This window comes from Mesoplodon densirostris, chromosome 3 (assembly GCF_025265405.1).
Source record: "Mesoplodon densirostris isolate mMesDen1 chromosome 3, mMesDen1 primary haplotype, whole genome shotgun sequence".
In the NCBI taxonomy this organism is placed as follows: Eukaryota; Metazoa; Chordata; class Mammalia; order Artiodactyla; family Ziphiidae; genus Mesoplodon; species Mesoplodon densirostris.
The window spans coordinates 128,432,742-128,460,311 of record NC_082663.1 but is presented as its reverse complement, the minus strand read 5'-3'; the positions used below and the strand labels follow the sequence as shown (position 1 = coordinate 128,460,311).

At 47.0% G+C, this 27,570-nt stretch overlaps 2 protein-coding genes across 2 annotated transcripts; both read right to left on the bottom strand.

Moving 5' to 3' along the window:
• Nucleotides 1-161: 161 nt before the first annotated feature.
• Nucleotides 162-13,710, bottom strand: PCYOX1L (prenylcysteine oxidase 1 like). Its single transcript, XM_060093611.1, has 6 exons — nucleotides 13,555-13,710; nucleotides 9,155-9,361; nucleotides 7,142-7,316; nucleotides 5,205-5,416; nucleotides 2,861-3,001; nucleotides 162-2,391 (listed from the first exon to the last, which is right to left on the bottom strand). Exons 1-6 carry the CDS (start codon nucleotides 13,637-13,639, stop codon nucleotides 1,733-1,735), a joined length of 1,479 nt encoding a protein of 492 aa, XP_059949594.1. The 5' UTR covers nucleotides 13,640-13,710; the 3' UTR covers nucleotides 162-1,732.
• Nucleotides 13,711-16,104: 2,394 nt separating this feature from the next.
• GRPEL2 (GrpE like 2, mitochondrial) lies at nucleotides 16,105-26,757 on the bottom strand. The gene is made up of 4 exons (XM_060092047.1): nucleotides 26,601-26,757; nucleotides 24,187-24,340; nucleotides 23,155-23,236; nucleotides 16,105-19,353 (listed from the first exon to the last, which is right to left on the bottom strand). Exons 1-4 carry the CDS (start codon nucleotides 26,675-26,677, stop codon nucleotides 18,989-18,991), a joined length of 678 nt encoding a protein of 225 aa, XP_059948030.1. The 5' UTR covers nucleotides 26,678-26,757; the 3' UTR covers nucleotides 16,105-18,988.
• Nucleotides 26,758-27,570: the final 813 nt, after the last annotated feature.

Sequence of the window (27,570 nt, the reverse complement as noted above, 5' to 3'; positions counted from 1 at the left end):
TTCTCCAACACCCTTTCCACCCCTCTGATCTTAGAGTTTGGAGACCACCTCTGCCCCAGGGGTGGGACTTGACTGTTCTAAGCCAATCAGTTTAATCTTATCACCTGTGTCCCAGGTACTGGTGCTGAATCCTAAGCCAATCAGCATGTGGCATTCACTTGGCCACAGGAATTGGTTTAGTAGGGGCCCAATTTGGCCCAGAGCCCAGACTTTGCTTCAGGGGCCATGGGAGAAGACCCTCTGATGGCCATCTCTGACCATGAGAGAAGTGAAGGCCACGCTGGCATTCCACGGTGCTCGATGCCTGCCCTGTGCCTGGAGTTTTATGATAACCAATAAGACCCTTTTATCGCTTAAGCTAGTTTGCATTTGGTTTTCTACTACTGCAACCAAAAGCATTCTTACTGATGTGTCAGCTTCATATTTCCTCTGACCAATGAGTGCACGCTACTTGCACTTCAAAGGCACCATCTCTTTAACTACCATCACTTCCGCATAGTAAAAACAACTTCAGAGGCAGTTTGGGCCTCTGCCTCCTGGAAGGGTATTTTGCCCCATACTGAATCCAATTAATTTTTAAGGAGACATTCACGATTTAAGCTCCGTTCTATGAACTCATCCAGAGACTTTGGGCAAATTCTTTCCTCACTTTGGACTTTTTATCTCCATCTCTACCAAAAGAGGGAAGTTAGCTGGATGCCCGCTGGGGCTGTTCCTGCTGGGAATTCACAATGTCAATGTCATTTGGCAGTGTTGTGTCATCCTGGGGATCTGGGCCCTCCCCCGAGCCAGATTTAGCAGGTCTGGATGTGACTTGGGCATCCAACCTCCGAAGAACTCCATCTCAGCACCTTCTTTTCTCCCCTTCCTCTTGTGGGGCGAGTGCTTGGGGGTGAGGCAGGACTGCCCTCCACCAGCTGGGAACTTGTTTTCTTATAAAACAGATCCATGGTATTACTCCTCAACTCTTGCTTATGGGACAGAATGGTCACTTCTTCCAGGTGCCAAGGAAAAGCTTTCCTCTTCCTTTGGCCTGGTATGTTTCCCTTTTTTCCACTGGTTACCAGGAAGCTCGGAGCTATACTGCCAGCTCTGCTGGGGTAACCGTTTCTTCCTTGTATCTTACCACAGTCATCTCCTCCAATATGCAGTGTCGTCTAGAGGCTTGGATGGTGTCTATTAAGTTCTTAACTGGGTACCTTGCATCTAGCAAGCCTACAGTAAGTAGGAGCTTTAATCCTGTCTCATGTTTTCTCATCTTCCCTCTATTTGTAACCATCTGGTTACATATGTTTCATTGTAGGTGTGGCCTCAGGTACATGTTGGGAATAGGCAGGGGAAAACAATAAGGAAATTGGATTCAGAATTCTCTGCCTTATATTGCCTCCCATAGTTATCACTGTCTCCTAGTTAGAAAACCAAGTCAGAAGCAGCTTCAGATGGATTTTTATTTCTTCTTAAAAAAAATAAATAAATGAATACATTGGCTTGAATGTCCTTCCCCCTCTCTTAACTCTCCCCCTTCAAAAGAAGCAACACTGTGAAAATCCTTAAGATGGAGAGGCAGAGGGTTGGTCACCAGGACCCACACTGGAGAGAAAAGACGCTCCACACACGAGGGGTCAGAGAAGGGCTCTGTGGGTGAGTGTGGCTTGTAAAACCTTGGCCGCTGCGTGGGTGGGGGGAACCGTCTTGAGCGGGGGCTGGACGTTTCCAGCTCTCCCCGGAGCCCTCACAGTTCAGTCTTTATCTTGTGCACCAAATCCTTCTGGTCGATCTTGTCTAGGTCCTGGTACCAGCGGTTGAAAGCCAGGAGGGCCACATTCTTGGCAGCCACTGCCGTCACCTCCACGGAGCTGGCCGCCCACTCTAGGGCGTTGAGGAGGAAGAGCTGGTCGTGCAGCGTGAACCGTGGGAGGGGGCTGCGGGGGCCGTGGACGGGGTGGGCCTGCCACTCGGCTGTCTGCACTGAGTAGTAGGAGCGAAAGAGGGTCTTCAGCTGGGAGCGAAGGAGGGGCTGGGGGGACCGGACTCGCCAGACGGCGGCCTCCTGAGGCTGCTTCCGCCGGAAGCTGGCCGAGACGTTGACGGGACACATGTTGTCCAGGGCGCAGAAGAAGCTGGGGAAGTCTGTGGTGAGGATGCTGGCAAAGGGGAAAAGCTTAGGGTCGGGGAAGCCGAAGTAGGAAGAGTTGAGGTAGCCATGGACCAAGGAGATGACGGCGGGCTGGAAGGAGCCCTGGACGACATCGATGGGCGGGTCGAAGCCTTCAAAGGTGATGGTACTGCTGTTGTCCAGGTGCAGGGGGGTGGCGATGACCACTATGTCGTAGTAGTCAGAGCCTGTGCCCACCTCATTCTCATACTTGACATGGTACAAGGGTTTCCCCTCTAGAAGGAGAGGGAAGAGAGCACAAAAGCCCGCTTCTTTCTCAGCTTCTCCCCACTTACTTGCCATCTGGGGCCCTGCACTGAGGGGACGAGACCCTCAATGGGTGCAGCTGGGCTTTCCAGCTGCTGGGTCCCAGTCTTTCTGTGCTGGTGTGGCTGCAGGGCGAGCCCTGGACTGGAGTCTGGAACCCCGAGCGCTTTCTCTGGCTCTGCCTCTGACTAGCTGGGGGAACGTGGGCAAGGCTGTGGCTCAAAGTCCTCAGTGGTCAAAGGAATGGGACTAGATCAATGCACATCTCTGCTTTCTGGCTCTGACCTTTGAATCGGGGCAACAGTGCCCTCTGGTGTCACTCGGCAGTGCTGGGAACCACTCCCCAGAGGTCATAAACCAGGGCTTTAGGGACAGAGGAGGTGGAAGTGTTCACTGTTTAGGAATGGAGTGGACATGGCCCCTGCTCTGTCTACTCACCCGTTTGCTGCAGGGTCACAGTGGTGACCGTGGCGTGGATCACGTTGGCCTTGGTGAGCTTCAGCAGCCCGGAACAAACCAGCTTATTGCCTCCCTCCACAGACCACAGGCTGCCTTGGGCCCCGGCTAGTGACATGGCTCCTGGGCAAAGGGGGAGGGAGGGCGGCCAGTGGGCGCTCAGAACCACTGCGCGGTGGGCTGGAGAGTCCAGCACCATCCCACCGGGGCCTCTCTCCCAGGCCAAGACTCCTCCCAACCCTGGGCACCGAGAGACGACACACACAAATAACTGCAACAAAATTCACAATGTTGTGAAGTAAAAACATTAGGCTCAGTGCAAGAGCCACGATAAAAGACCACAGATTGTATGATTCTGCTTACACAGACTGCCCAGATGGGCAAATCCATAGCAACACAGAGTAGATTCATGGTTGCCTAGGGCTGGAAGGCTGGGGGATGTTGGGGAACTGATGGCTACAGGTATGGGGTTTCTTTTGGGGCAGTGAAAATATTCTAAAATTGATTGTGGTGATGGAGGCACAACTCTGTGAATATACTGAAAGCCACTGAATCCTACACTTTAAATGGGTGAACTGTGTGGTATGTGAATTATATCTTGAAGGATACATACAAGATACCGGCAGAGTGAGCAGGGTAGTCTCGCTGAGGTGAAACTAGGCAGGACCTGAAGGGTGGGAAGGAGCTAGCAGTGCCAAGAGCCAGAGGAACAGTATCCTGGGCATATGGGAGGCGCTTGTTAATTATAAACCTTTTCATTCATTTATTCAGCAAAAATGGGCCGAGTGCCTATGATGGTCGGCACTATTGTAAAGATACATCAGTAAACGAAGGAGACAGAGGTTCCCATTGGAAAGCCTGCCTTCTAGTGGGAGGAGATCAAGTAAGTCGGATCAAGCAGTCTGCTAGAAGATGATACCTGCAGGGCAGGAGGGGCAGGGGCAGCTTCAATGAAAAGGCAACATCTTCACAAAGACATGGGAGAGTGAGAGTTTACCATGATTGTGTCTCAGGGAAGAATGCTCCACGCAGAGGGCTGCCCACACAAGAACCTCAAGGTGTGAGTGCGCCTGGGACGTTGGAGACATGGCAGGGAGGCCAGAGTGGCTGGTTTGGGGTGAGGGAGTGGTGAGGTGGTGAGGCCTAGACCATGTAGGGCCCTGCAGGCCACTAGAAGGACTTTGGGTTTTCCCTGAAGGAAAGTAGGAGCCATTACTGTTTTACATGCAGGCCTGTCAGGATCTGTCTTTTGTCTTAAAAGGATCATCTGGCTGATGCATTGAGCTTGGGGGGCCAGGGGGTGGGGGACATGGTAGGAGAGTTGCAGTAATCCTGCTGAGGGATGTTGGTGGCTTAGACCAAGGACAAGGCGGTAGTAGGAAGCAGTCAGATTCTGGGTATACGTGGAAGGTAAAGCAGATGGGATTTCCTGACATATGACATAAAGGATATGAGAGAAAGAAATGATTCAAGGTTTTGGCTGGAGCAAGGGAAAGGAGTAATTACCAGCCAAGCTGGGCAGACGCTGGGAGGGGCAGGCTCGAGGGGAAAGATCAGAAGCTCAGGTTTGGATGTGCTGAGTCTGAGACGCCCATTAGCCCTTCCAGTGCAGACACAAGGGTGGCAGCTGACACATAAGCCTGCACTTTTGGAGAGAGGTCTGGGCTGGAGGTCATATTTGGGAGTCAGGTGGGTGGAATTTAAAGCCTTGAAACTGGCTGAGCCCACCAAGGGAGGCTAAGTAGTTGAGAGCAGAAGAGGACAAAGGACAGAGCCTGGGCCTTCCATGTTAAGAGGGGGAGAGGAGAAGGACACAGCCAAGCAGGCCAGTGAGTGCCCGTGTAGCTCCTCAGCCTTGAATGCCCCTCTCTGCCCCTCCACCACCCCAGCAAAATCCTACAGCATCTTTCAAGGCCCAGAATGGTCATCATGCCTTGGGGAAGACATGCCCTGATGACTCTTGGGCAGATTTGTGGCCTGTGCTGGAGGATGGTGGGTGGTACATGTGCCCACCTGCCCCAGTAATGAGCTGGGAAGATGCGGTGCTCTAACAGATAAATACCCAGGGGCCCAGAGGCCTCAACGGGACAGCCCCTGAAACTGATCCAAACAGGAGTGGTAGAAATACACAGGACCTGAGAGCTGAGCCTCCCTTTCACCGTCTGTGAAGTGGGATGAATACCATCTCCCGACAGCTTGGAGGATAGATGCCAGAATCAGAGGGGGCAGTGTTGGTTAGGCAACTGTACTGAGCCGGGTAAATGTGAGGTTATTACAGGGAGGGCCAGGGAAGGGCAGGTGGGCAGGCCGAGGGCTGGAGGCTCACCGGCAAAGGCAGGCATCGCTGCTGACTGGCCGTAGCTGGCCCGCAGGACAGCGGAGACGACATCATCGATAAAGCGCTGTGTGACGCCCACCTGGAGCAGGGACTCGGCCACGGAGCGCTGGGTCATGTTGACAAAGGCGGATTCCCCCAGCGAGTAGAGCAGTTCCTCCACACCCGAGAAGGCATAACCGTGAGCCTGGTACTTATAGATCCTGGGAGACAAGTGGAGCCAGAGCCCTTGTGCAGAAAGGCCTTTCAGCTGACCACCTGCTGCTGGGTCACTGCACCTGGGGGTGCCCAGCAGGGACCTGCCCCTCCTCTCCATGCAGTGGGTGGGAGAGGAGGCTGGTTATGGGACCTCTGGCCTATTCGCTGGTTGTGGTCGGCCTGTCTTACTTAGAGGGACAGCCCAGAGGGAAGGGAAAATACTCTGGAATCCCACCAGACCTGGCTTCACATCGTGGCTCTGCTGAATGACAAACATGTCACCTCTCAAGCCACTCCCTGCCTGAGGTCACAGTCCTCACTCAGCTGGGACTGCCAAGCAGTGGGCTATGCCCGCCCCCACTGACACATCCCCTCTCCAGCAATGTCGGCTCTGCCCGAAGTGGCTTCTAGGACTGCATCGGACCCGATGGCAACTGCCTTATGTCAAAGCTGTCTGGCTCGGTCCAGCAGGCCTCCCACTCACCCCCTCGATAATGGCTTGTTCTCCCACAACTTCCCCAATCTCAGGGGCTGGCATTTGCCTGGAACAATCTGCTGATGGACTTTTGGACGGCTGGCCTTTGAAAAGTTGCCTCTGCTTGGGCTGCTCTGTAAACGTGTTGAGTTTGGTTATGGACATGACACCCAGGTGGGGGTGTCCACAAAGCAGTTAGAAACTGATTAGTTAGTGGGTCAGCAACTTAGGGGGAAACTGGGGGCCGACAGGTAGAGGCTGTCTCCCACAAAAGGGAGAACTTGGCCCTGGGGGTTTAGATGAAATTGACAAGGGAGAAAAATATAAGAAAGAGGAAAGAGGAGTGAAGACATGACTTTGGGGACACCCGGAGAATATAAGGAAGAAGTGCCGTGAAAAGCATAGTTACAGGAGTGGGAAGGGCAGAGAAGTGCCAGCAACCAGGAAGGAGGCCTAGAGACGACGACTGAGAGTCAGATGCTACAGCCTCTGCATCTGGGCCAGGAAACAGGGAGAACCTTCAGGAAGGACTGTGGGGAAGAGCTGGGTACCAGCCTGGTGAGTGAGTGGATTACGAGAGGTGGACAGGGTGACAACAGACCACTTGTCCTCGTTATTTGGAATCGATGGGGAGGGGTCCAGGACCCAGGGAGGAGACAGGTGGTAAAGAAAGCTGTTTGTTCATGGTGGGACTGGGGGACAGAAGAGTTTGTAAATGGTGGCCCACAGGCTGCTTGTGGCTGACAGATGTTTCATTTGCCTTATAAGATGAATTGGTTGTGCACACTGAAAAACTGGGAGATGTCACATGTAACTGGATTTCCAGCTTCTTCTGAAACACTGGAAGATGGCATTCCCCCATGGCCACCAGTGGCTCGAGCAGAGAGCGGCCGCCCCTTCAGAGGGGAGCCTGGCTCTTCAGGGCCCCTCACTCCCTAGCCTTCCCTTCCACCCAACTGCTTCACTTATTCACACCCCAGGTGGGCCCTTGAAGGTGGCCGAGTTTGCAACCCATGCTTTTATTTACCAGTTTAGCTGAGGGAAAGAGGATGCCAGTGTGACAACGTGAGAGACCAACTACCGCTGCACTAAGCAAGCACCTTGCCGACGCCGGGCGTGCTCGGAGCCTGGGCGGAATTCTCACACCCAGCAAGTACCTTTTCCTTTTGGACAGCGTACAGTCACGTTGGTTCCTTCGGCACCTCTATTCCTCTCTCCTCCTAGAATGCCCTCCCCACGCCCCACCCAGCCCTACCTCATGAACTTCTCCATGACCTCCTCCACCCACATCTGCAGTCTCAGGAAGCTGATGCCGTAGTGCCACCAGAGGCGCAACAGGTTCAGCAGGTACCAGTCAGTCTCCTCCAGCACAAAGTCCTCCCCGTTGAAGATGGCACTCCTCCCTCCCACTTCGCGCCGGTGCCGCAGCCCTGAGGAGACAAGGAGGAGGCCCTCAGGTCCCCTTCGGAGGACCCCCCGCCCCGGGGGAACCTAGCAATTCCTGAAGCTTAAATTCAGGGGCCGTCCTGAAGGATGCAGGTGGATCGGCTCCATTAAAGGGAATATGAACACTATGGTTTGTGCATCTGTGCTGCTTGTTTAAGAACAGTATACAATACACTGGGGAGATATCTGGCCTGGCTAGTCAACAAAGAAATGAAAATTAAACTAATGTACCATTTTGTATTTTTTTCCAACAGGGATCCACTTAGCCACGAGTGAGGGAAATTCAGGTATCATCCTGGACCGTCCGGGGCTGACAGCCAACAGGGCCTGCTCTGAGATGGCAGCCCTGGGCACCAAGGCCACATGGAAGGAATCACAGCTCCTGGCAACTGCCTGCACTCTACAACTTAACAGAGCACTGGGTCTTCGTATCTCACTTCACCTTCTCACAGCCTCGGGAGAGGCAGAACAGGTGTTAGCACCCCCAGGTAAAGATGTGGAAAGTGAGGCTGAGCGATTATAGGACCTGCCCTAAGTTACGGGTTTTTCTTTCTTTCCCTCCTATTCCTGTCCCAAAGCCACGAAGTTCCCCTACCCAGAGGCAACCAGTAAGTATATTCCTTCAGCATCCTTCTAGAGATATTTTGTGCAAACACCTATAAATGTGTACATATCTCTGAGTTATCCCTCCCCTCACCCCCACATACTATATACACTGGTCTGCACCTTATTGACATATGTATCTTGGAGACTGTTCTATATGTGGGCCTACAGGACTTCTTCACTCTGGCTGCTGAACAGTCGGCTGTGTACTTAAACAATACTTTGTTTAATCTCAGATCCCAGTGGGTGGGCAGGTGGGATATTTTCAACTTTTTGCTATTACAATGCTGTAACGAATAACCTTGTGTGCCTGCCACTCTGAACATCTGCAGGTATACCTACAGGATCACTTCTGAGAAATGGAATTTCTGCATCCAACTGTATTTTTTTTTTTTAAACTTAGTTAATTTATTTTTGGCTGAGTTGGGTCTTTGTTGCTGTGCATGGGCCTTCTCTAGTTGAGGCGCGTGGGCTTTTCTCTAGTTGCAGCAAGTGGAGGCTACTCTTCGTTGCGGTGTGCAGGCTTCTCATTGCGGTGGCTTCTCTTGTGGCGGAGCACGGGCTCTAGGCACGCAGGCTTCAGTAGTTGTGGCTCGTGGGCTCTAGAGCGCAGGCTCAGTAGTTGTGGCACACGGGCTTAGTTGCTCCACGGCATGTGGGATCCTCCTGGACCAGGGATCGAACCCATGTCCCCTGCATTGGTAGGTAGATTCTTAACCACTGTGCCACCAGGGAAGCCCCATATTTGTGGTTTTGATAGATGCTGCTGGGGTTGAATCTCAGTTCTCTCACTTATTAGCTGCAGGGACTTAGCCGAGGTGTATATGCTTTCTGAGCCTCAGTTTCTTTGGGAGGAGATACACCACCCATCTTGCAGGCTGGTAGGGAGGATTGGAGGTAATGCCTATGTATCACCTAGAAGGATGCCAGGTACTTGGCAAGCACACACCATGTGGAAGCAATTATGATTATGATTATTGAGAAGCAGCATATTGAAAGGGAAAGAAACTGGCCTGGGGGGGAGGTCAAACCTGAGTTCTAATTCCGGCTTTGCAACTAACTCACTGTGTAACCTCAGGCAAGTTCCTTCCCCTCTCTGGTCTCAGCTGCTCCATCTGTAAAACGAGGAGATTGAGCTATATGACCTTCCGGCCTTGACCATCAGGGTAATCTGGGAAGGGCCCAATGGCTGCCGCCAGCCCCAGGACGGCGCACTCACCCAACTGCTTGACGAAGCCCTGCATGTGGAGGCTCAGGGAGTGGAAGGAGGCGGCGCCGCTCTCGTAGTGCTGCTTGTTGACCGAGATGGTGGCCAGGCGGCCGCCCACGGTCCCCTTCTCAAACACGTCGATCTGCACCCGGGGGCCGAAGTGCTGTTGGAGGAAATGGGCCACGGCAGAGCCCCCAATTCCGGCTCCAACCACGGCTGTCAGCAGGCCCGGGAGGCAGGCGTGGGGAGAGACAGAGCATGGGCGTGAGACTGCGGGTCACGCCTTCTCAGCCTCCTGGGCCAGTGGTTCCCAGGTACTTGCATCTCATAGGCTTTTAACATCTCAAAAAGGAAATCTGCAGACTCGTTCTTAGTAAAGCTATTAATAAACAGCAAAGGTCAACCTGAACACTGCCACCTACTATAATTATTTTATAAAGATAAAGACAAGTTAGCAGCAAAGGAACAGGAAAGAATCTCAAAATTCAGGATGCTTATTTTAAAAATGTAAGTTTAGTTTTATACAGACTCTTTACATTGTCCCTAGTTTTATTTCACTGCGAATTGGTGAAAACCTGGTCACCGACAGGCACGTTAGGTTAGATTTGTACTTGGAATCCACTCCTTAATCCACGGGTTGGCAAACTACAGTCCGAGGGCCAAATCTAGGCAGATGCGTGTTTTTGCAAGCTAAAGTTTTATTGGAATGCAGCCTTGCCCTTTCTTTAGCTTATTGGCTATGGCTCTTTCATGCCAGGCAGAGTTGAGTATAGTTGGAACAGAGACTGTAAGCACAGCCTAAAATATTTACTCTCTGGCCCTTTACTGAAGAAGTCAAGCCAACCCTTGGTCTATTGCAACCTCCCAACTGACACCTAAGTCATTCCACATCTGTGTTTGCCGAGCCTGGAATTCAGCCTGTGACGGGTCACTCATCACCGTATAGGACATCTATTCTGGTTTGGACTCTTGTTATGAAGTTTCAGCTCATTGATGTCTTTTTGGGTCTTACCCACTGTCTTTACTACGCCTCCTGCCTTCCTGTTAGTTGCAAACTTGGTTCATATACCATCAATAGTCTCATCCAAGTCACTGAGAAAAGCGTTTCATTGGACAGGGCTCTGAGGTGCTGCTAGGAACCACTGACCAAACAGACAGTAACCATTACATAGCACTGAGAGGACAGCTACTGAAATGGATGGCCATGCTGCCCACAATTTTTGCCCACCACATATCCAAGACACAGCTTTCCTCTCATCTGACAGTCTTGTAACCTACTCAAAAAGAGAATGAGATAAAGCTGGTGTGATTTGTGCTTACTAGACCCGTGTTGGACCCTAAGACCACAGGCTCCTGTCTAGAAGGCAAAAATACAAGGTTCTTTATGATCTGGGCTCCATTTACTTATTCCATTGCCTGCCTCACCCTTGCAACACTCCACCTTCTTGTCTGTCTTGACTTCTTTTGCTGTGGAGCATGGGACTTTGCTCTCTCATGCCTGTGCCTTTGCCCTCACTGCTTCCTTTGTCAGAAATGCTGTCACCCTTTGCCTCACTGACCTCTGTGGCCCTTATATGTACTTTTTAGCTGGCTTGCCTGACCCGCCTAAGACAAGTGTCCCTCCTGCATAGTCCCACAGCACTCTTCTTACCCTGGCCTAGTCCATGGCACACTATACTCAAATGATCTGTTAAGGTCTGAGGGCAGGTCCCTATGTCCCCAGATCCTGGCAGGCAGTAGAGCTCACTATTTGTTGCATCTTGAAAGGACAAACTATTTCCTTCTTCTCAGTGTTTACAAAGCCACTTCCAAGAATGCCCTTAACCTTTTAAACCAATGTGCTCCCTACCACTTCCATTTTTGACCAAGCCCCAAATTACCCTTTTTTCCCCCCCAGAGAAACTGCTATCACAAGGCCTGGAAGCTGCCCAAGGACTACAGGGAAGCAGAAGACCTCACCTCATTGAGAGTCAGCTTATTCAACACCCACAAACTGACACCCACTCTCTGGTCTATGGTAAGATGTGCTGGACATAGGATGAATCTAACAGGGAGAGCTCCTGTCCCCCTGAGCATAGGCGGGGAGAGGGCGGACAGACTCATGCACTATTAGCAATGACAGCGTGTGACCAAGTGCAACAGCAGGATTCCAGAGAATCCTGGGGAAGCAATGAATTCTGCCTGAGGGTGTGGGCCCCAGGCTTCACAGGGAAGCAATGACCCTGGAGGACAATAGGCTTTGCCAGTGAGCAGAAACACATTCTCTGCAGAGAGAACAGCATGAGCAGGTCACATGTGGAACTATGGGGGAGTTTAAAGGGTCCAATGTGGGCTCCCCTGGTGGCGCCGTGGTTAAGAATCCTCCTGCCCAATGCAGGGGACACAGGTTCGAGCCCTGGTCCAGGAAGATCCCACATGCCACGGAGCAACTAAGCCTGTGCGCCACAACTACTGAGCCTGTGCTCTAGAGCCCGTGTGCCACAACTACTGAAGCCCACGAGCCACAACTACTGAAGCCCACGCGCCTAGAGCCTGTGCTCCGCAACAAGAGAAGCCACCGCAATGAGAAGCCCGCGCACCACAACGAAGAGTAGCCCCCGCTCGCCGCAACTAGAGAAAGCCCGCGCACAGCAAGGAAGACCCAACACAGCCAAAAATAAATAAATTAAATAAATAAATTAAAAGAAAAAGGGTCCAGTGCCACACCGAGGTGTTCAGATTTGATCATGCAGCAGCCTGAGGGTTAAGCCATCTTTAACAGGAAGCTCATCTTAACAGGAAGCTCCTCGTTCCCATTGTGGGTAAAGTCCAAACCACAAAGGACAGACAGAGGCTCTTGTCAGAGGGCTGAGGAAAATCAGGAAAGCTACAGGGCAGCATGGCACTGCCAGGTATCCTGCCTTGATGATGCCTGGGGTGAGGTGGGTAGGGCTGGCTGGAATGAGGAAGGCAGCAAGTTCTGCGTTGCCAGAAATGGTAGAGCTGTGAGGAGGCCCTGCCCCTTCTTCACTGGTCAGTGGGAAATGCCCTGCTCTGCTGCCCTTTCCCAAGAGATGGGGGAGGCCCTGCATCTCAAGACATTGCCTGCCTAATTCTTCCCCATCCTTCAAACCCTGGCTCCAAATCCACCTCCTCCATTAGGCCTTCTCTGGCCACTCCAGCCCTCAGGATCCTCTTTCCTCTGAAAACCCTAAATGTTCAGTCCCAAACTGATTTCTGTCACGCTTCAGCCTGTCTTAACCCTTTATGGCCTGAGCTGTGGTTTGGTAATCCAAACCTTAGCACTGCACTGGCCCTATTAGGTCCGTGGTGCTCCCATGGGGCATCCCTCCCTGCCACCTAGAGCGCAAAGAGGGCAGCCTAGTGGATTAGGGACTCCTCCTTCACACCAGAAGCCCAGCATCTCTGCCTGTGGGAATTTTATATACGAGGGACTTGAAAACCTTTGATTCATGTAGAGTTAAAATGACAAATGTTAAGAGGAAAAAAGTGTAAACAAATATGGAATTCTAGTCAATTATATACATGATGAAGTATTTAGCAAAATGTCATGATGTCTGCAATTTATTTTGAAATGCATTAAAATGTAAGATGGATTAATGCACATGTGATAGGTATGTGATAAAGCAAATATAGTAGCAGTTTCTTAACGGCAGAATCTAGGTGCTGGGTATACAGGTGATCACTGTACAATTCTTTCAACTTTGGTCTATGTTTGAAAATTTCAAAAGAAAGCAAATAAGTAAGAAGACTGCTGTTAAAAATTCCCCACTTCGTCATTCAGCAAATCTATCCCCAGAGGACTTACCATGGGTTCTGTCTCCCCTAGAACTGCCTCCTACCCTCCATGAGGTTTTGGCTTAGGTGTTACTTCTAGGAAGCCCTCCCAGAGCCCACAAAGACTGGGGTGAAGTGCCCCTCCTCTGTATTCACAGTGCTTTCTCAGCCCTAGCACTAACTTCCTTGTATTGTGCAGTCTCTTCTCCTCCACACAGGAACTGTGAGGCACTGTGCCCGCTACACAGACGACCCTCAATAAACCTGTGTGAATGACGTCAACCAGAGAGGCGAGAATCTCTGTCCTGGGGGCACCTGGCAAAGAGCCAGATCCACGGCAGATGCTCAGTGCCCCAGGACCTTCCGGTAAGATCGGTGACCAGTCCTGCCCCAAGCCTCTTTTCCGCCCCAGGTAGCCCTGGACACAAGCCCACGCCATCAGCACCTTGCCTACTGCGGTCCCCTTCCTCGCCCAGTCGCAGTGCCTCGGCTCTTCTCCACCCAGCTCCTCTTCCGAGGACCCCTCCCTCGCCCAGCTGCCTTCCCCTTCCCCCATCCAGAGGCTCCCGGCTCACAACCCTTTTCCCTCGCAGCCCTCCCCAGATCAGCACCCCACCCGGTCCTTCCCGCACCGATTTTGCTGGGCCGAGCATCGCCTGTAGCGGCGGCAGCGAGGAGGGCGGCCAGCGCGGCGAAGAGCCGGGCAGCGCGGGCCATGGCGGGCAGCGACTGGAGCAGCACGCCGGGGCTCCGGCAGCCGCGGGTTTGCGCTGGGCTCCCCGCCCCCGGCCCGGCGCCTCACTGGCTGTTCCGCCTTCCAGCCTCGCTGGTCGCAGCCTCTCATTGGACAAGCAGCCTTCCCTTTCCGGCAGGAGGCCCTCATTAGCCGCATCTCTCTGGGGGCAGGCTCTGTCATTGGCAGCTTCTCCGTCCCGCCTCCTGGATGCGGTTTCCTCATTGGCTGGCTCGTCCTGCTCCGGCGCAGGTGTTCGCGCTTCGAGTGCTCAGCTTCAGGACCAGGGCCCAGCTCCGGGGGATTGACGGTAGGGAAAGAATTGAAGCTTTGACGATCTCGGTTCAAATCCAACCTCAGAGTGTTAGTGGCTCTGTAGCGGGCCTTGTCTGTGTCTCGTTCTGTTTCCCTGCTCTGCCTTTCTAGGTGGTTGTGGCAATCACGTGAGATAAGGGATGTGAAATCACTTGGCAGTGTCTGCAAGTGCTGGAAATTGCTGACCAGTCATGCAGTTGGGATGGCTAGATGCTACTGGTTTCAGCGTATGCTGAAACAAGGCCAGATGCTTTCAAGACTGCTGTTAGTTACTACGTGTATTTGCAGTTCTGACATACAGTTTATGTCTCTGCCTTCTACTTAAAAACAAAAGGTAAGAGTTTCATCCACTCTCCTTTCATAGGGGAGGAAAGGTAGGGAGCAAGGGATGAGCTCCCATTTTCACCCTCTTAGAAAACAAGAGCAGCTCACTGTGGCTAGTTTGCCACACTATGAAGGACAGATTTCCTCTAGCAGAAAATAAAATTGGGGATGAGCTTCAGGATAAAATAAGGAAAATTCATGTTTATTCAGTCAGATTATGGCTAAGAGAAGAAATGGAAGGGACTCGGAGAATAGTAAAAGGGCATAGATCTGAGTTTCCAACCAGCTCTGTGAGTCTTAACAGGGCCAATCTAGATTACTAGTAAAGTAGTAGATGAATAAACATGCATTTCTCATATTAACAAGAAAAACTTTTTGGCAATATTTGTGTTAGAATGGAAAACCTTTTAAGTTCATTTCCAGACTCAAGATATTCCCTTAAATTATCTTTTAAAACAAGCATTCACCATCACTTTGTGCCATGTTCTCTTATGTGCTAACAATATAATTCTTGCAGTATTTTAATAGGGTAAAATCATATTAACTTTAAAACTCAACTTGACTCTACTTTGCTTTTCATTTTAGGGTCCTCGGTAACTCTAGATTCTAGAGTTGTATTTTCTTCTGTTAGAAAGTTCTTCCAATCCTACAACACATCGATGATGTGTATCAAAGTTGTAGGACAAGTTCAAAAAGGCTGTTTAAGAGGAAAAGCAAGGAGGCATAATTCTGGTGGCCGAGGTGCAAAACTAGTAGTTCGACTGGAAGTGAGGTTGGGTGACTCAATCATTTATTGCTGCATAACAAACCACCCCAAAACTTAGCGGTTAAAAGTAACAGTCATTTATTTTGCCCATGAATCTGCACTTTGGGCAGGGATCAATGAGATCAGCTCATCTGTGTTCCATGTTATGTCAGGTGGGGCTGCTCCACTGGGGACTGGAGAGTCCACTTTGAAAGCGGCTCACTGAGATGGCTGGCAGGATGCTACTGGCTGTCAGCTGAAAGCTCAGCCATGGCCCTCAGTTCTACTCCACAGGCTGCTTGAGCTCACTCTTTGGTCGGATGGCTGGGTACCAAGAGTGAGCATCCAGAGACAAGAAGGTGTGGGTCAGAGACCAGCAGTGTCACTGCCCTATATTCTGTTGGTCCAGATTCAAGATTTTGGAGTCGTGTTTTAAAACCTCCAGTGAATCTGAGAATGTGGACAAAGTCTGAGTGGACAGGAATAAGAATATACTTACAACCTAGCACTGGGAGTATGAGCCAGGGTATGCAGACAAGACGGGAAGAATGATGAAAATGCAAGGCCAAAACTACAGGAAAGGCTGGTTCCAAAGAGGGGCACTTAGCCAGGAGGCTGGGTATGTGGAAGCCAGTGGAGAAGCAGAGGTAAAGGAAAGGCCAGGCAAAGGTTGGGAAGGGCTTATGGAAGCAGTAGGCCACATGCCAGTAATCTGGTTGAGAGGATGGTCAGAAGTCCTGCAGTTCAAGTGAAATGATTAACGCAGGTAAGACAATTAGAACCAAGAAGCGAGTACAAGAAAAGGCAGTGCCAGAGAGGAAGGCAGAAACAGGAGTCCAGATCTAAGAAATACATAGAAACCAGAAGGAAGCAAGTCAAGGAGGTAGAAGAACAGACAAGACTTCAACACCAAGGCAAGGTGTGGAATGCCTACACTGCATGCACTTGGCTGGGCTGCTGGTACCTCCACTGAGTGTCAACAAGGTGGGTCAGCAATCAGTGAAGTGACCACGGCAGACAAAGACACGAAACACGTGAAACACAGTTATTTCAATTAAGGTTTTATTAAAGTTGTTTCTGAAGATTATATTTCATCCTTAGTCTTCCTTATTTGATTTTGCTTTAGTGTTTAAGAACCTTTCTTCACTTATTAAATCCTTTGCCATGAAAGAGCACCACAAGCTTATATCAGTAACAAACTGAATAATCCCTTTATGGCAGTGAGGAAAATCCACAAAAGATTCGTAAAATCCAAGTACTGAAGCACCAAGATCCCTCTTCAAATGAGTCAAAGCTTCCTTACACATATCACCTGCAAGCCAATGATGTCTTTTTACTTTACCATAAAGATGAAAATAATTAAGGGCACTGAAACAATTTTCTTATTTCTCCAGTCTAAAAATGTAGATTTCCTTGTTATGGTTAAAACAGACAAACACAAAAAACAGAAGCTAAAAGGAAAATAAGTTCACTGTGATTGATTAGCTTACCATTTTTTTTTATAGTCAAGCACCACTTAACCAGTCTTTCCCTTCTCCTAGACTTAGGCAACTATTAAAACATACGAAAAACAATGTGTATAATAAAAGGCAATAAAAATAAATATTTGAGGGCCTACTGTAATAGGCAATTTGCACATTTCGCTTAATCCTCGCAATATTTTGAGAATTATAACCATTTTACAAACGTGGAAGTAGGCTCAGCAGAGTGAAGTGACTAGGCTGGGAATTATGTTCAAGTTGATGCCTACTAAGCCTACTATGCTCTATTATGCTGCACTGGCTCGTGAAAGCCCTTCAGCATTTTGAGATTCTCACTGTTATGGCTCCATCTTCTAAATTTATACTTTTAAGTCTGCAAAACTACTGAATAATAGAAGAATCTAAAATTATTCTCAGCCTACTTGCTAAAACAGGAGGTTGCAAGGAATATTTAAAAACTCTTCAAGTAATCAGAACATTCCACACCTAAAATTATGGTTATTCTAATTCACTGGTAATGATAGCTAGTGATCCAAGAACACAAAGGAAATCATAATTGGCTCATCTTCTTGTCGTCACTATTTGTTAATCTCAAAGGAATGAAGGCAAAAAAAAGACAAATTCCTATTGTGAAATCTGACTGCTCATTATATTTACAGTATGTACTTAGTGGAATGCCAAAAGAGGTTCTGGTTTTAAAATCTCACCAAAAGTCTTTTGCTTGCATCTTAGAAGCATGTATTTGTTTTTCTTAAGTGTCTAAATCTGGTGGAGGTGGTAGGACCCACTGGGGGATGCTTTGTTGATACGTGCTTGTGTAGTATGCTAGAACTATCTATGATGTCTAAGAGGATAACTTTCACCACCCCACAGAATGGGGTCATAGAGTTCTAGTAGGAATGGATATTTTATGGGTAAGTAACTTAAACCTAAACCTGGACAATCTGGACACCTAACAACATTTAATTCTCTGCTGGGGACATATTTGCATGTTTGTTTTAGAACTGTTGAATCTTAAATGACTGAAGTTAATATCTAGTTCTTACTTAAGTTCTCACTAAAATTTAGTTTACTAGTTTTAGAGATTTTTTTTTCCTTTGAGTCTAGTCCTAAAAGGACTATGTTTTCATATTTCAGAAGAAGCTGAAGGGGTGAGATTAGGTCACCATGAAGGCTGCTTCTAACATTAAAATAACCATATGACCTCCTTTCTAATGTCCAATTGATATATATATAGATAGATATCTATATATACATATATCTCATTCTTTCACTAACTCATTTATTGAATAAATTTTTTACAGAACACTATCTATAAGCAAGACTGAAATAAAAAATATACACATAGGCTCATTAACTCTAGGAGGTCAATACATAAAAGGGGAGCTAGATGTTTACACGTGACATAAGACAGACACAAAAACTAGGAAGTAAAGTTTGTCAATGTAAGAGAGGTAGTGAATTGTGAGTACCCCACCCCCCGCAAAAAAAACACCCCAAACCTAGCATAACTAATGAGGAATCATGGGAACCTAACATTTTTTTGTCCTGACCACCTCCCCACGTCATCTAATAAAGGATCATAAGGTAAATCTGACAGAGTGGCAGAGGATTTAAGGGCTGGTGGAAAGAGAAGTTGTGGGTAAATTACCTATAGAGACCAAGCTAGGTCTTCAGCTGTAGGTGCCGCCTCAGTTTCCCTGAAATGATTATATACCTAGGGAGGAGGCTGAAAATAATCTGAAGATAACTCAACAAAGAAAGCATAAGGTTTCTTGGCCATACTTGCTTGAAAGGGACCTGGTATCTTGATTTCTTGCCAGTCTCTGCCTTCCAAGTCTTGCCTGGGCCATTAGCCTTGTAAATGGGATTTGAAAAGGGACAATGAGTGTGAATATGAAGTCTATCTGGCAGGAACTACAAGGACAAAAGATGGCTAAAAGAAAAATAAAAAACGGGAAGTCCTGAAAATCTACGTGCACAAAAATCAACCGAAATGATTTAAATTCATACAACTATAAAGCTTTATCATTTAAGTACCCAAATGTTACACCAATCCCTACCATCTCCTTTTCCCACAAATACAAGATTCTATACAATTCCTTTTATAGGGACCATTAGTAAGGAACATTTAGTTGAAAATACATAAACATATACTCATTTCCACCTTTAAAAAAATTTTGGATTGAAAGTCATCAGAGTACCAATTTAAAAATAATTTTCTTAAACATATTTTGATAAGGCCACAGGAACACTTGTCACATTGTTCAAATGCCCAATGGCAAGACTTCTGATGAGACCAAACAGGTCACATTAAATCAAAAGAGTATCTTAGAAATAAAGCCAATATGACTAAATCCAAAACAGATCACATGAAGTACTTCATGTACAATACGAACCTAGTTTAATAAATAAAGGAATCACAGGTGACTGCACTCTGGGAGAACATTCAGTTCCTCTGGGCCCATTCATAGTCTTCTCTGCGACTCCACTGCCACTTCCACCTGGGCGAGTCTAATGGTGCGGCCATGAAGCTTGTAGCCATCCTGCCTTACTAATGCCACAGTGCCAGGCTGCACCCCAACACCAGCTGGCACATGACAGATGAGTTCATGCTCATGAGGGTCATATTTGTCACCAATGGGTGTCATCTTCTCCAGGCCATGTTTGGCAAACACGCTTTTCAGCTTGGTTTCTAAAAGTGACAAGCCTCGGAAGATCTTCTCCAGAGTGAGCTTCTGGTCCCCAGGCTCTGTTTCTTCAGAAATACACTCTGTAGTCTTCTCCAAAATGTCTGCCACCTCCACCAAATCCTTACAGAAACTCTGAATTCCTACAGAGAAACCAAATACTCTTATTGTTTGTGAGGAAACCACTCTGCTCTTGAGGGTGCAGTTTGGGGAAGGCTCAGAGAGCTGGCTGGTATACTGGGTACCCCAGGAAATGCAAAGATTGCCACAAAGGATCCAGGGATCATCACTACTGATTACCCCTGAAACCCAACTGATGAGCCAACATTTCTCTTGCAAGGCATATGACTAGGAAGTATTCTGGGAAATGGGGAAGATGGTTAGAACCCAAGAACTAGGTGAGACTATATACAAAAGGTTCAGAAACCTGTCCTTTAAAAACTTGACTTATATGCTTCTTGTATCTTTGTTGCTATTCACCTTTAGTACTAAGTTATAAATATTTTGAAAATTCCCACCTGTCTCATTTGTGGAAAGGCATACATTCTCAATAGGAATAAGACACTAGTATTTCATTGATGGGGGAATAATAAAAGAATAGTTGACAAGACTGTGCTAAGGAGGAGTCAAAGAGTGGTTTATTCTTGAGGATTAGCTAAATAGGAACAGGAAAAAAATATACTCCATGTATGAGGTAAGTCTCTTAATGCCTGCTATGAAGTTATATACACTTGCTGGAGACAGGCCACCAAGCTTGTCTAATCTTTTTAGAGTCACATAAACTTTATAAAAGTGAACTCAGTTGTTGAGAAATCTCATTACTCCCAATGCTTCATTCTTCTTACAGAAACGATAAGGAACATCAGCATCACAGATACCTATGGTAACACAAAGGTCCTGGTAGGAGCTGGTGAGGGGCGAAGGACTTTGTTGATCTAGCTTTAGTCCAGCGACAGGTTTAAGGCCCTGTGTCAAAGCAGGCAGGCAATAAAACGGATGATGACAGAGGAGAGATTTCCCGGGTATGTACTGCTTGGATGGGAAGGAATGACTGACAGAGAGGCAAAAATTCTACCTTTAACTTCTGGGTAATAGAAATCCATTATAGGGCCTCCCTGGTGGCGCAGTGGTTGGGAGTCCGCCTGCCGATGCAGGGGATACGGGTTCGTGCCCCGGTCTGGGAGGATCCCATGTGCCGCGGAGCGGCTGGGCCCGTGGGCCACGGCCGCTGGGCCTGCGCGTCCGGAGCCTGTGCTCCGCAACGGGAGAGGCCACAGCAGTGAGAGGCCCGCATACCGCAAAAAAAAAAAAAAAAAAAAAAAAGAAATCCATTATAGCTTCTTGAGCAGAACAAGTGGAAGAGGAGTCAAATTGTCTAGTAACATACACAATGAATGTGGGGTGCTGGGGCCATCACAGATGGGTGAGAAGAAAAGATATCATAAGAAGTGGAAGAGAGCCGACTGAAGTAACCTTGGTATAATATGGTCTGGAGTAGGAGAGGAGGCAACGGAGAGGAAGAGTGAAAGCAGCAGGCCTTTCCAGGGAACTAGACTTGGTGAGTTCCACAAGATACCTCTCCCATCACTATGAGGGATGGTAGCCATATATATTAATGGCTGTTAATGACATCAGCTGAAAAGGTAGAAGAGATTAGCTAAAGGCTTGAAAAGTATACTGATAAAATTTGGAATTCCATCCAAGAGGAAAGAATGTCTGATAAAGATCAATCAGGGACATCAAAGGCTTTCCCTGGCTATACAAAGGAAGACAAATTGAATTTGAAAGCTGTAAGTTGCTGGACTGATTTGTACACTGCCATGGTACAAAAAGTCCTGGCTTCTAGTCAGTAAAACTGTATGAATCTGGGTAAACAGAAGCCTAGGTTCTCTTGTCTGTACAGTGAGGGGTTCAGTCTCTGATCCTACTCCTATTACTGCGTTACTTCAATAGATGGTTGGTGTCTGCAACATTTCTTAGAGGGAAAAAAGGGATCTCTGTGACCTGTTTAAGAGAAAATGGGTTACTGAGACAAGACTGTCCCTGGAAGGAGGATAGTCATCATGCTATACTGTATGTTAATTAAATGACAATGAAAGCTTTCTTCTTTTTTTTCTACTTCCATGCTCACTGAGCAATCTTCATGTTTTGCTTGACACATTTTTCTCTATAAATTAACAAATTAGATTACCAAATTCTTTTGAGTTTATTTAATATGTATTTGTTCCTGAGAACCTTATTAATTCTTGAGGAAATTGACATAAGCCAGTTCCTAAAGTATCGAAGCTTGACTTCTGGTAAGCCAACTCACCCTGCTCCCCTCAAGCAGGCAGGAAGTCTTCCCCTTATCACAATTGTTCTATTTGCTACAAAAATTCCCTGTGGTTAGAGGTCAGCAGACTTTTTCTCTAAAGGGCCATATAGTACATATTTTACGTTCTGTGGGACAAGAGGCAAAATCAAGCACCTTATGTAGGTGATTATTTAACAAAAGAGAAAATAAATTTCCACAAATTTTTTCTGATGAAATTCAGAACTGTATTTATGGACTAACAGGTGGCAGGCTTGGCCACTGAGCCCTGATAGCTGGAAATATGAGACTAAAACTTGGATGAAATATCAGGAACACAATTGGGGGGTCAGTATTTAGCTATTCAGGAATACAATTTGGGGGTTAGTATTTACTCAAAGTCTTGAAACATGATATCTACAGCACTGAACGAAAAGCAGGAGGGTAAGCCAAAGGACTAAGGTTGGACAGGACAGGAATGGGGTGAATCCCTTGTACAAATAGCGGATAAAATCCAGAGAACAGGAAGGAGTGTGATATAAGGGAAAGAATAATAGATTAGGGATCAGGAATCAATGGATTCGTATCTACACCTGTTGTCAAATAACTTTTTCTAGCTTGCCTATAAAAGACTGGACTAGATAGAATCCAAGGGCCCCTCAAGCACTCCATTCTATGTGTAGTCAAAGTATAATGCTCCATATTAAATTGTGAGTACAGCAAGTAATCACAGATTTGCCCTTTACTCTTTTTTTTTTTTTTTTCTTGCTGTACGCGGGCCTCTCACTGTTGTGGCCTCCCCCATTGCGGAGCACAGGCTCCGGACGCACAGGCCCAGCGGCCATGGCTCACGGGCCCAGCCTCTCCGCGGCATGTGGGATCTTCCCAGACCGGGGCACGAACCCGTATCCCCTGCATCGGCAGGCGGACTCTCAACCACTGCGCCACCAGGGAAGCCCTGCCCTTTACTCTTGAATCCGTTATTCAATTAACATTTTCGTGAACAAATTTGGAACAAGAAGTGGTGCATTTAGGAAAAAATTTCTGAACGACTTTGAAATGGACCAAAAAGATTATTCAATGCCATCAGTGGAAAAATAGATTCAATCTAGCACAGCTTTCAGGGTTATCTGATTCCATGTGGTCTGAACCTTTGAGTTATAACTCAGCAAGCTGTAGAACACTGAGAGTAATGCAAATGATTTTTGTCTACAGTTGTGAAAACTGTCTGGTGGAGATACAGTTGATTATTGCACTATGGTTATGGACCAATTTTGCTTATGTGAAGCAAATCTCAGCGTTTATGATTGCCTATATGTCTGCTCTTTGGATTCTCTTCTGAACATCTTAATGATTCACTTGTTCATTAATGAGTTAAACAGAATTGCCTGTATAGGCACTAGAATGTTAACGGTACATACTTGAAAAATAAAATAACAAAGGTCAGGTGAAAATAAAGGCAAACATTACTTTAGCAAATGGTTCACTTGACAACATTCCCAATAAGCAGAGCAGAAAGCCTAGGGGGATAGAGGAAGGGTAGGGTATAGATTGGTTAAGGACCCAGATGTGTCTTTTGCTAAGTTCAGTGTGCACAACTGCTAGTAAGTGCCCTTAAACTAAAAGGTATTTTTATTATTAATAAACCTCTCACCAAATATCTTGGCATCTTCTACACATCTCTGGGTTCGCCTTCTTATATTTTCACCATCAGCTATAGCTCTCTGGTATCTCACCTGAGCATCAAAAGCAAAGTCAAAATGATAAGAAAACAAATGCCTATTGGTGGAAAAGAAACTTTTTGCTTACTTTACAAATTTCACCCTTGGTATAGATTTTTATTAAAACAACAACAACAACAGGAGTTGTGTAGAAATCTTAGATCAGCTACTCCAAATTTCCAGTCATAGCAGGAATCTCTCTTTATAGCAGCCCTGATAGGCTGTCATTTAGGCTGCCAGTTTGAACACAGAACAACTATTTTCAAGCTCATTATCTTGAGAAAACGCTTTCTTTTTCACCTTCAGGCAACACTTCCACCCTTCAACTTTCTTTTGTTGAACTGAACTCTAGGATAGCCAAGAGTAAGTTTTAAAAATATGTCATCTATTTGAAGGCAATTATTTAGCCTCTTTAGTCTTTTCTTCTTTCATTCTTATAATCCCTGGTTCCTTTCATTCCTCTCACAAGACACACTTTCCAAATCCCTTACCATTTTTGGGTGGTCCTGCTTTGGAATTACCATAATTATTTCTCTTTCTCAAAGTCTGTCAGTCTAGTACTGGCACAGTAAGCCAGAGGTAGTCTGATTGGCAGAATACAATGATAAATGACCTCACTCATTCTACAAATATTAGTTGAGTGTGTACTACATGCCAGGCACTGTACCTCCTTTGAAGCTACCAAAATATCAGGTATCTAAGTACTGTGACACACCAGGGAACTGAAAAGAGATGAGTATCCATAGTCAGTAATGTTTTTGAACTAGTACAGATTATTTTGCCTAGTATATCTAGCAAGAGGGGTAAAGAGCTAATTAGAAGAAACAGTTTAAAAACTGACTTAAAAAACTTTACGTGGATATTTAAATCAGAGAAAAGATGTGAATATAGATAATATAAACAGATAATAGAAAATATGATATATGTTACAGAATATATGAACAGATAATATAAAATCTACCCACTGTTAAATCCTGGACTTCCTTCTCCAGTTTAACAGCTTTTAGCTTTAAGGCTCGTTCTGCAAGAGAGGGCCCAAGTTCATCAGGAGGGTCCTCAGAATTGCAGTCTTCACCAGTGGTTCTCTGGGTGGCAGTGCTGAAAGGATGCAGCCATGCCCTAAAGTGGGAGGGAGGTGGTGCATTATGAAGAAATGCCATCACAAACAGCTAAAGTTATAACCAGGTTCAGAGGCTGGAATGTTTCCCAGATTGACTCTCTCTAGACAAAGTGCTTTCAGTCTCAGTAACAATACAAACACTTATAAAGTGCTTGCTAAATGCCAGACACAGTTGACAGGGTTTTACTTAAATCATCTTTTCATCTTACAACATGTGAGATAAATACTATCATCATCCCTATTTTATAGATGAGAAAACTGAAGCTCAGAGAGGCTTATGACTTGCTCAAGATTACATAGTTAGTATTGTTGAATCAGGGTACTGAGCATCAGGCAGTAGAAATAGCTGGAAGTGGGGACACAAAAGTCAGCAAGAGAAAACGAAATTATAATACCTAGAACCAGCAGGGCAATATCAGAAGCGAGAATTCAAAACAAAAAGCCGTACAGTTCAGGTTCAATTCCTCACTTTATAGGTGGGGAAAATTAAGCCCAGTAAAGGTACCTTATCGAATTGGAGTGAGGCCTGGAATTCTAAAGCCTTCTTCATCACAAGCTCTAAGTAAAAGCAAGGCTTTTATGGAAGAGAACCTACACTAAGAGAAAATGAGTTGGGAGCTCACCTATATGTAAAATCAAGTCAATCAAAAACTTATAAAACATTTACTATATGTTGTGGACTGTGAACTATATACAGGTGAATGAAACAGACCATATAGACACATAGTTCAGTTCACATAAAAAGTTTAGAGTAGGGGCTAGTTTGCAGATCTTGGATTGTAGCAGTTCTGACCCCCCTGTTCAAGGAAGTTTCCATTACACCTCCTGGATCATCATAATTTAATATGAAGTAAAACCATCAAGAAATCTGTGAGCGCAAAAGGTCTTTAAAACAAATAGTTTATTTATATAAACTGGTATATATTGAAAAGTGGCCACTGAGGTGAAATCTAAGAAAAGGCTTAAAGGGGGTAAAGGAGTTTACTTCAAGAAAGGGAAGAGGGAACCATCAGTATAAGGGTGTGGGCAAGATTCCTTTTATCTTCCAGGCCAGTCCTGAATTCAGTTATTATGATCTGACGTCATATTACACAAGATTACACATTTTTATTTCGAAAATTGGTCACCACAGATCTGGGACACATCGCACAGGGTGAAATAGATCCTTCCTCCTAAACTCCTAACAAACTACATTTATCCAATTGAAAGGAGGTCAAGATATCCTCAGGGCACACGGCCAGGGCCCAAGTCGTGAGAAAGAGGGAGTTGCGGCGCATCCATTCAATTGCTACTGTTTCAGAACTGGAGTCGGGGAAATTTTATTAGAAGAGAACATTTTCCTTCTGATCACTTCCCTACACCACAAACTGTCAAAAAGACTAGGAAAAAAAAAAAAGCTTGAAACCAGGAATTCAACCTCTCACCCGAGTGCTGGGTCAGGTGTGTTAAAAAGGTGACATATAGTTATGCAAAATTTCCGGATTTCACCGTAATTTAATTTACTTTTCAGAGATCCAACCTGACCCATCCCCCTACTCAGCAATTTTTATTCTTTCCGATAAATAAACTGTCAACGGGGAATAGTCCCTAAGAATAAGTAACACTGGTCACTAATTTTAAAGGGCCGATTCTACAGCCCTCACTGGTTTCAGGTCTGGGTTCCAGCACTTCACGAGTATTTAAGTTTGGAGACGTTACTCAACTTTTCTAAACCTCAGTTTCCTCAATTAAACGGGAGAATAAAAAGAACTACCCATAGTTCTGCAATTGGCATGATAAATGATCAGTAAAAGTCGCAACCGATGGATAAAAGTAGCAACCGGAACTTCAAACTCCCGAAGGCAGGTGGAAGGGCCGTTTGTAAAGACCAAGTCCAACGGCCTACTTTTACCGATAGGTAAAGTGAAGCTCAGATACGATCACACAGGGTGTTGGGAGAGAATCCCAAATTACCGGCAGACACCAAAGCTGTCGAGAAGGGGGTGGGAAGGGTACATCCCCAATTCAATCGACGCTCGGGCTGAAGAACAGTTCTCACCTCCGAGGGCGTGACCTCGGATCTTTCCACCGTCCTCGGCCCGGCAAGGAGGCAAGGCTGTAGACCTCAGTTTCCCGCTCTGTAAGATGGGGCCGTGAGCGCCCAGTCGTAGCGGCCGAGAGGCTTGGTAGGTCCTCTCTCCCTCCAGCCTAAAATCGCCCCTCCGGATCGCTTCTCCTGCATCGTCCTCACGTCCCGGCTCCCCGGCCTGCCTCGCTTACCTGCCATCTGACGCGCCACTCGAGGCCAGGAGGGGCTGCATCCGCCGCCGGACCGCCCACAGGAACCTGACGGCCATGTTCCCCACCTCGGCTGACTGAGGCTGCGCACGCGCACTTGCTCCAAGTGACGAGATACGCTCGCTTCAAAAACCACGCTTCCCGGCAGCCTTCGTGGGAAGGCTTTCTCTCTCAGGGACCCGGATGGGAACGCTGCTTGTCGGGTTCGCCCTGCGCCGTTTCCTACCCGGTCTTCCGACGAAACGCAACCCTTCCGGCCCCCTGCGTATTCGGCGAGTAGGTTGGTTTCCTGTCACAAGGGCGTGGGCTCCGTGCTACGCGCGGAATTCGCGGCGACCAAAGGGAATAACAGCTGTACCCTCAAGGAGCTTACATGAAGTTATGCACAACAAACAATTGCTAACGCCCTATAAAGTCAAAATATGACCGGTGTTTAAAGGTGAGGGGCTTGGTGCTGCGGAAGCCTAGAGTACGAAATGGCCGAGTGTGGGGCGTTTTCCCAAAGGAAATAACTTTTGAACTGAAAGCGGAATAATGAGTAGATGAAAAGAAGAGGCAGCTGGTTCAGGTAGAGGGAAACAGCATCTGCAAAGTCAAGAGGGAGCGTATTGCGAGTAAGGCACTGAAGTACTTGAGGAAGCGGAGGAGCAACACAAGACGGTGGTTAGGCAGGGCCAGAGCACTTGAGGAATTAAAAAAGTCGAAGCCTGACCCTCATCTCCCATCACTCTTCCCTGCTTTTTTTTCTCCAATTCCCCCTTTCCCCCCGACTTACTGTGTTTTAAAATGTGTATTTTCTCATTTCCCCTTACGTGTCACTTGCATTAGGGCAGAGATTATTTTTTGTCTGTTCATGCTTAATGAACAGAGTGGAACAGTGCCCTAATGTAGTTCAAGTTTTTTTTTTTTTTTGTCTAATGAACTTGAGTTTTACTCTGATTGCAAGGGGAAC

Coding starts and splice junctions, on each gene's coding strand:
- PCYOX1L (XM_060093611.1), bottom strand. CDS start 13,639: ATGGCCCGCGCTGCCCGGCTCTTCGCCGCGCTGGCCGCCCTCCTCGCT. Junction 5,417..7,141: donor GTCATGGAGAAGTTCATGAG/GTAGGGCTGGGT, acceptor CTTGTCTCCCAG/GATCTATAAGTACCAGGCTC. Junction 3,002..5,204: donor AGCGATGCCTGCCTTTGCCG/GTGAGCCTCCAG, acceptor CCCTTTGCCCAG/GAGCCATGTCACTAGCCGGG.
- GRPEL2 (XM_060092047.1), bottom strand. CDS start 26,677: ATGGCCGTCAGGTTCCTGTGGGCGGTCCGGCGGCGGATGCAGCCCCTC. Junction 24,341..26,600: donor AGTGGCGCGTCAGATGGCAG/GTAAGCGAGGCA, acceptor CTCCCACTTTAG/GGCATGGCTGCATCCTTTCA. Junction 19,354..23,154: donor AGAAGATGCCAAGATATTTG/GTGAGAGGTTTA, acceptor GTTTCTCTGTAG/GAATTCAGAGTTTCTGTAAG.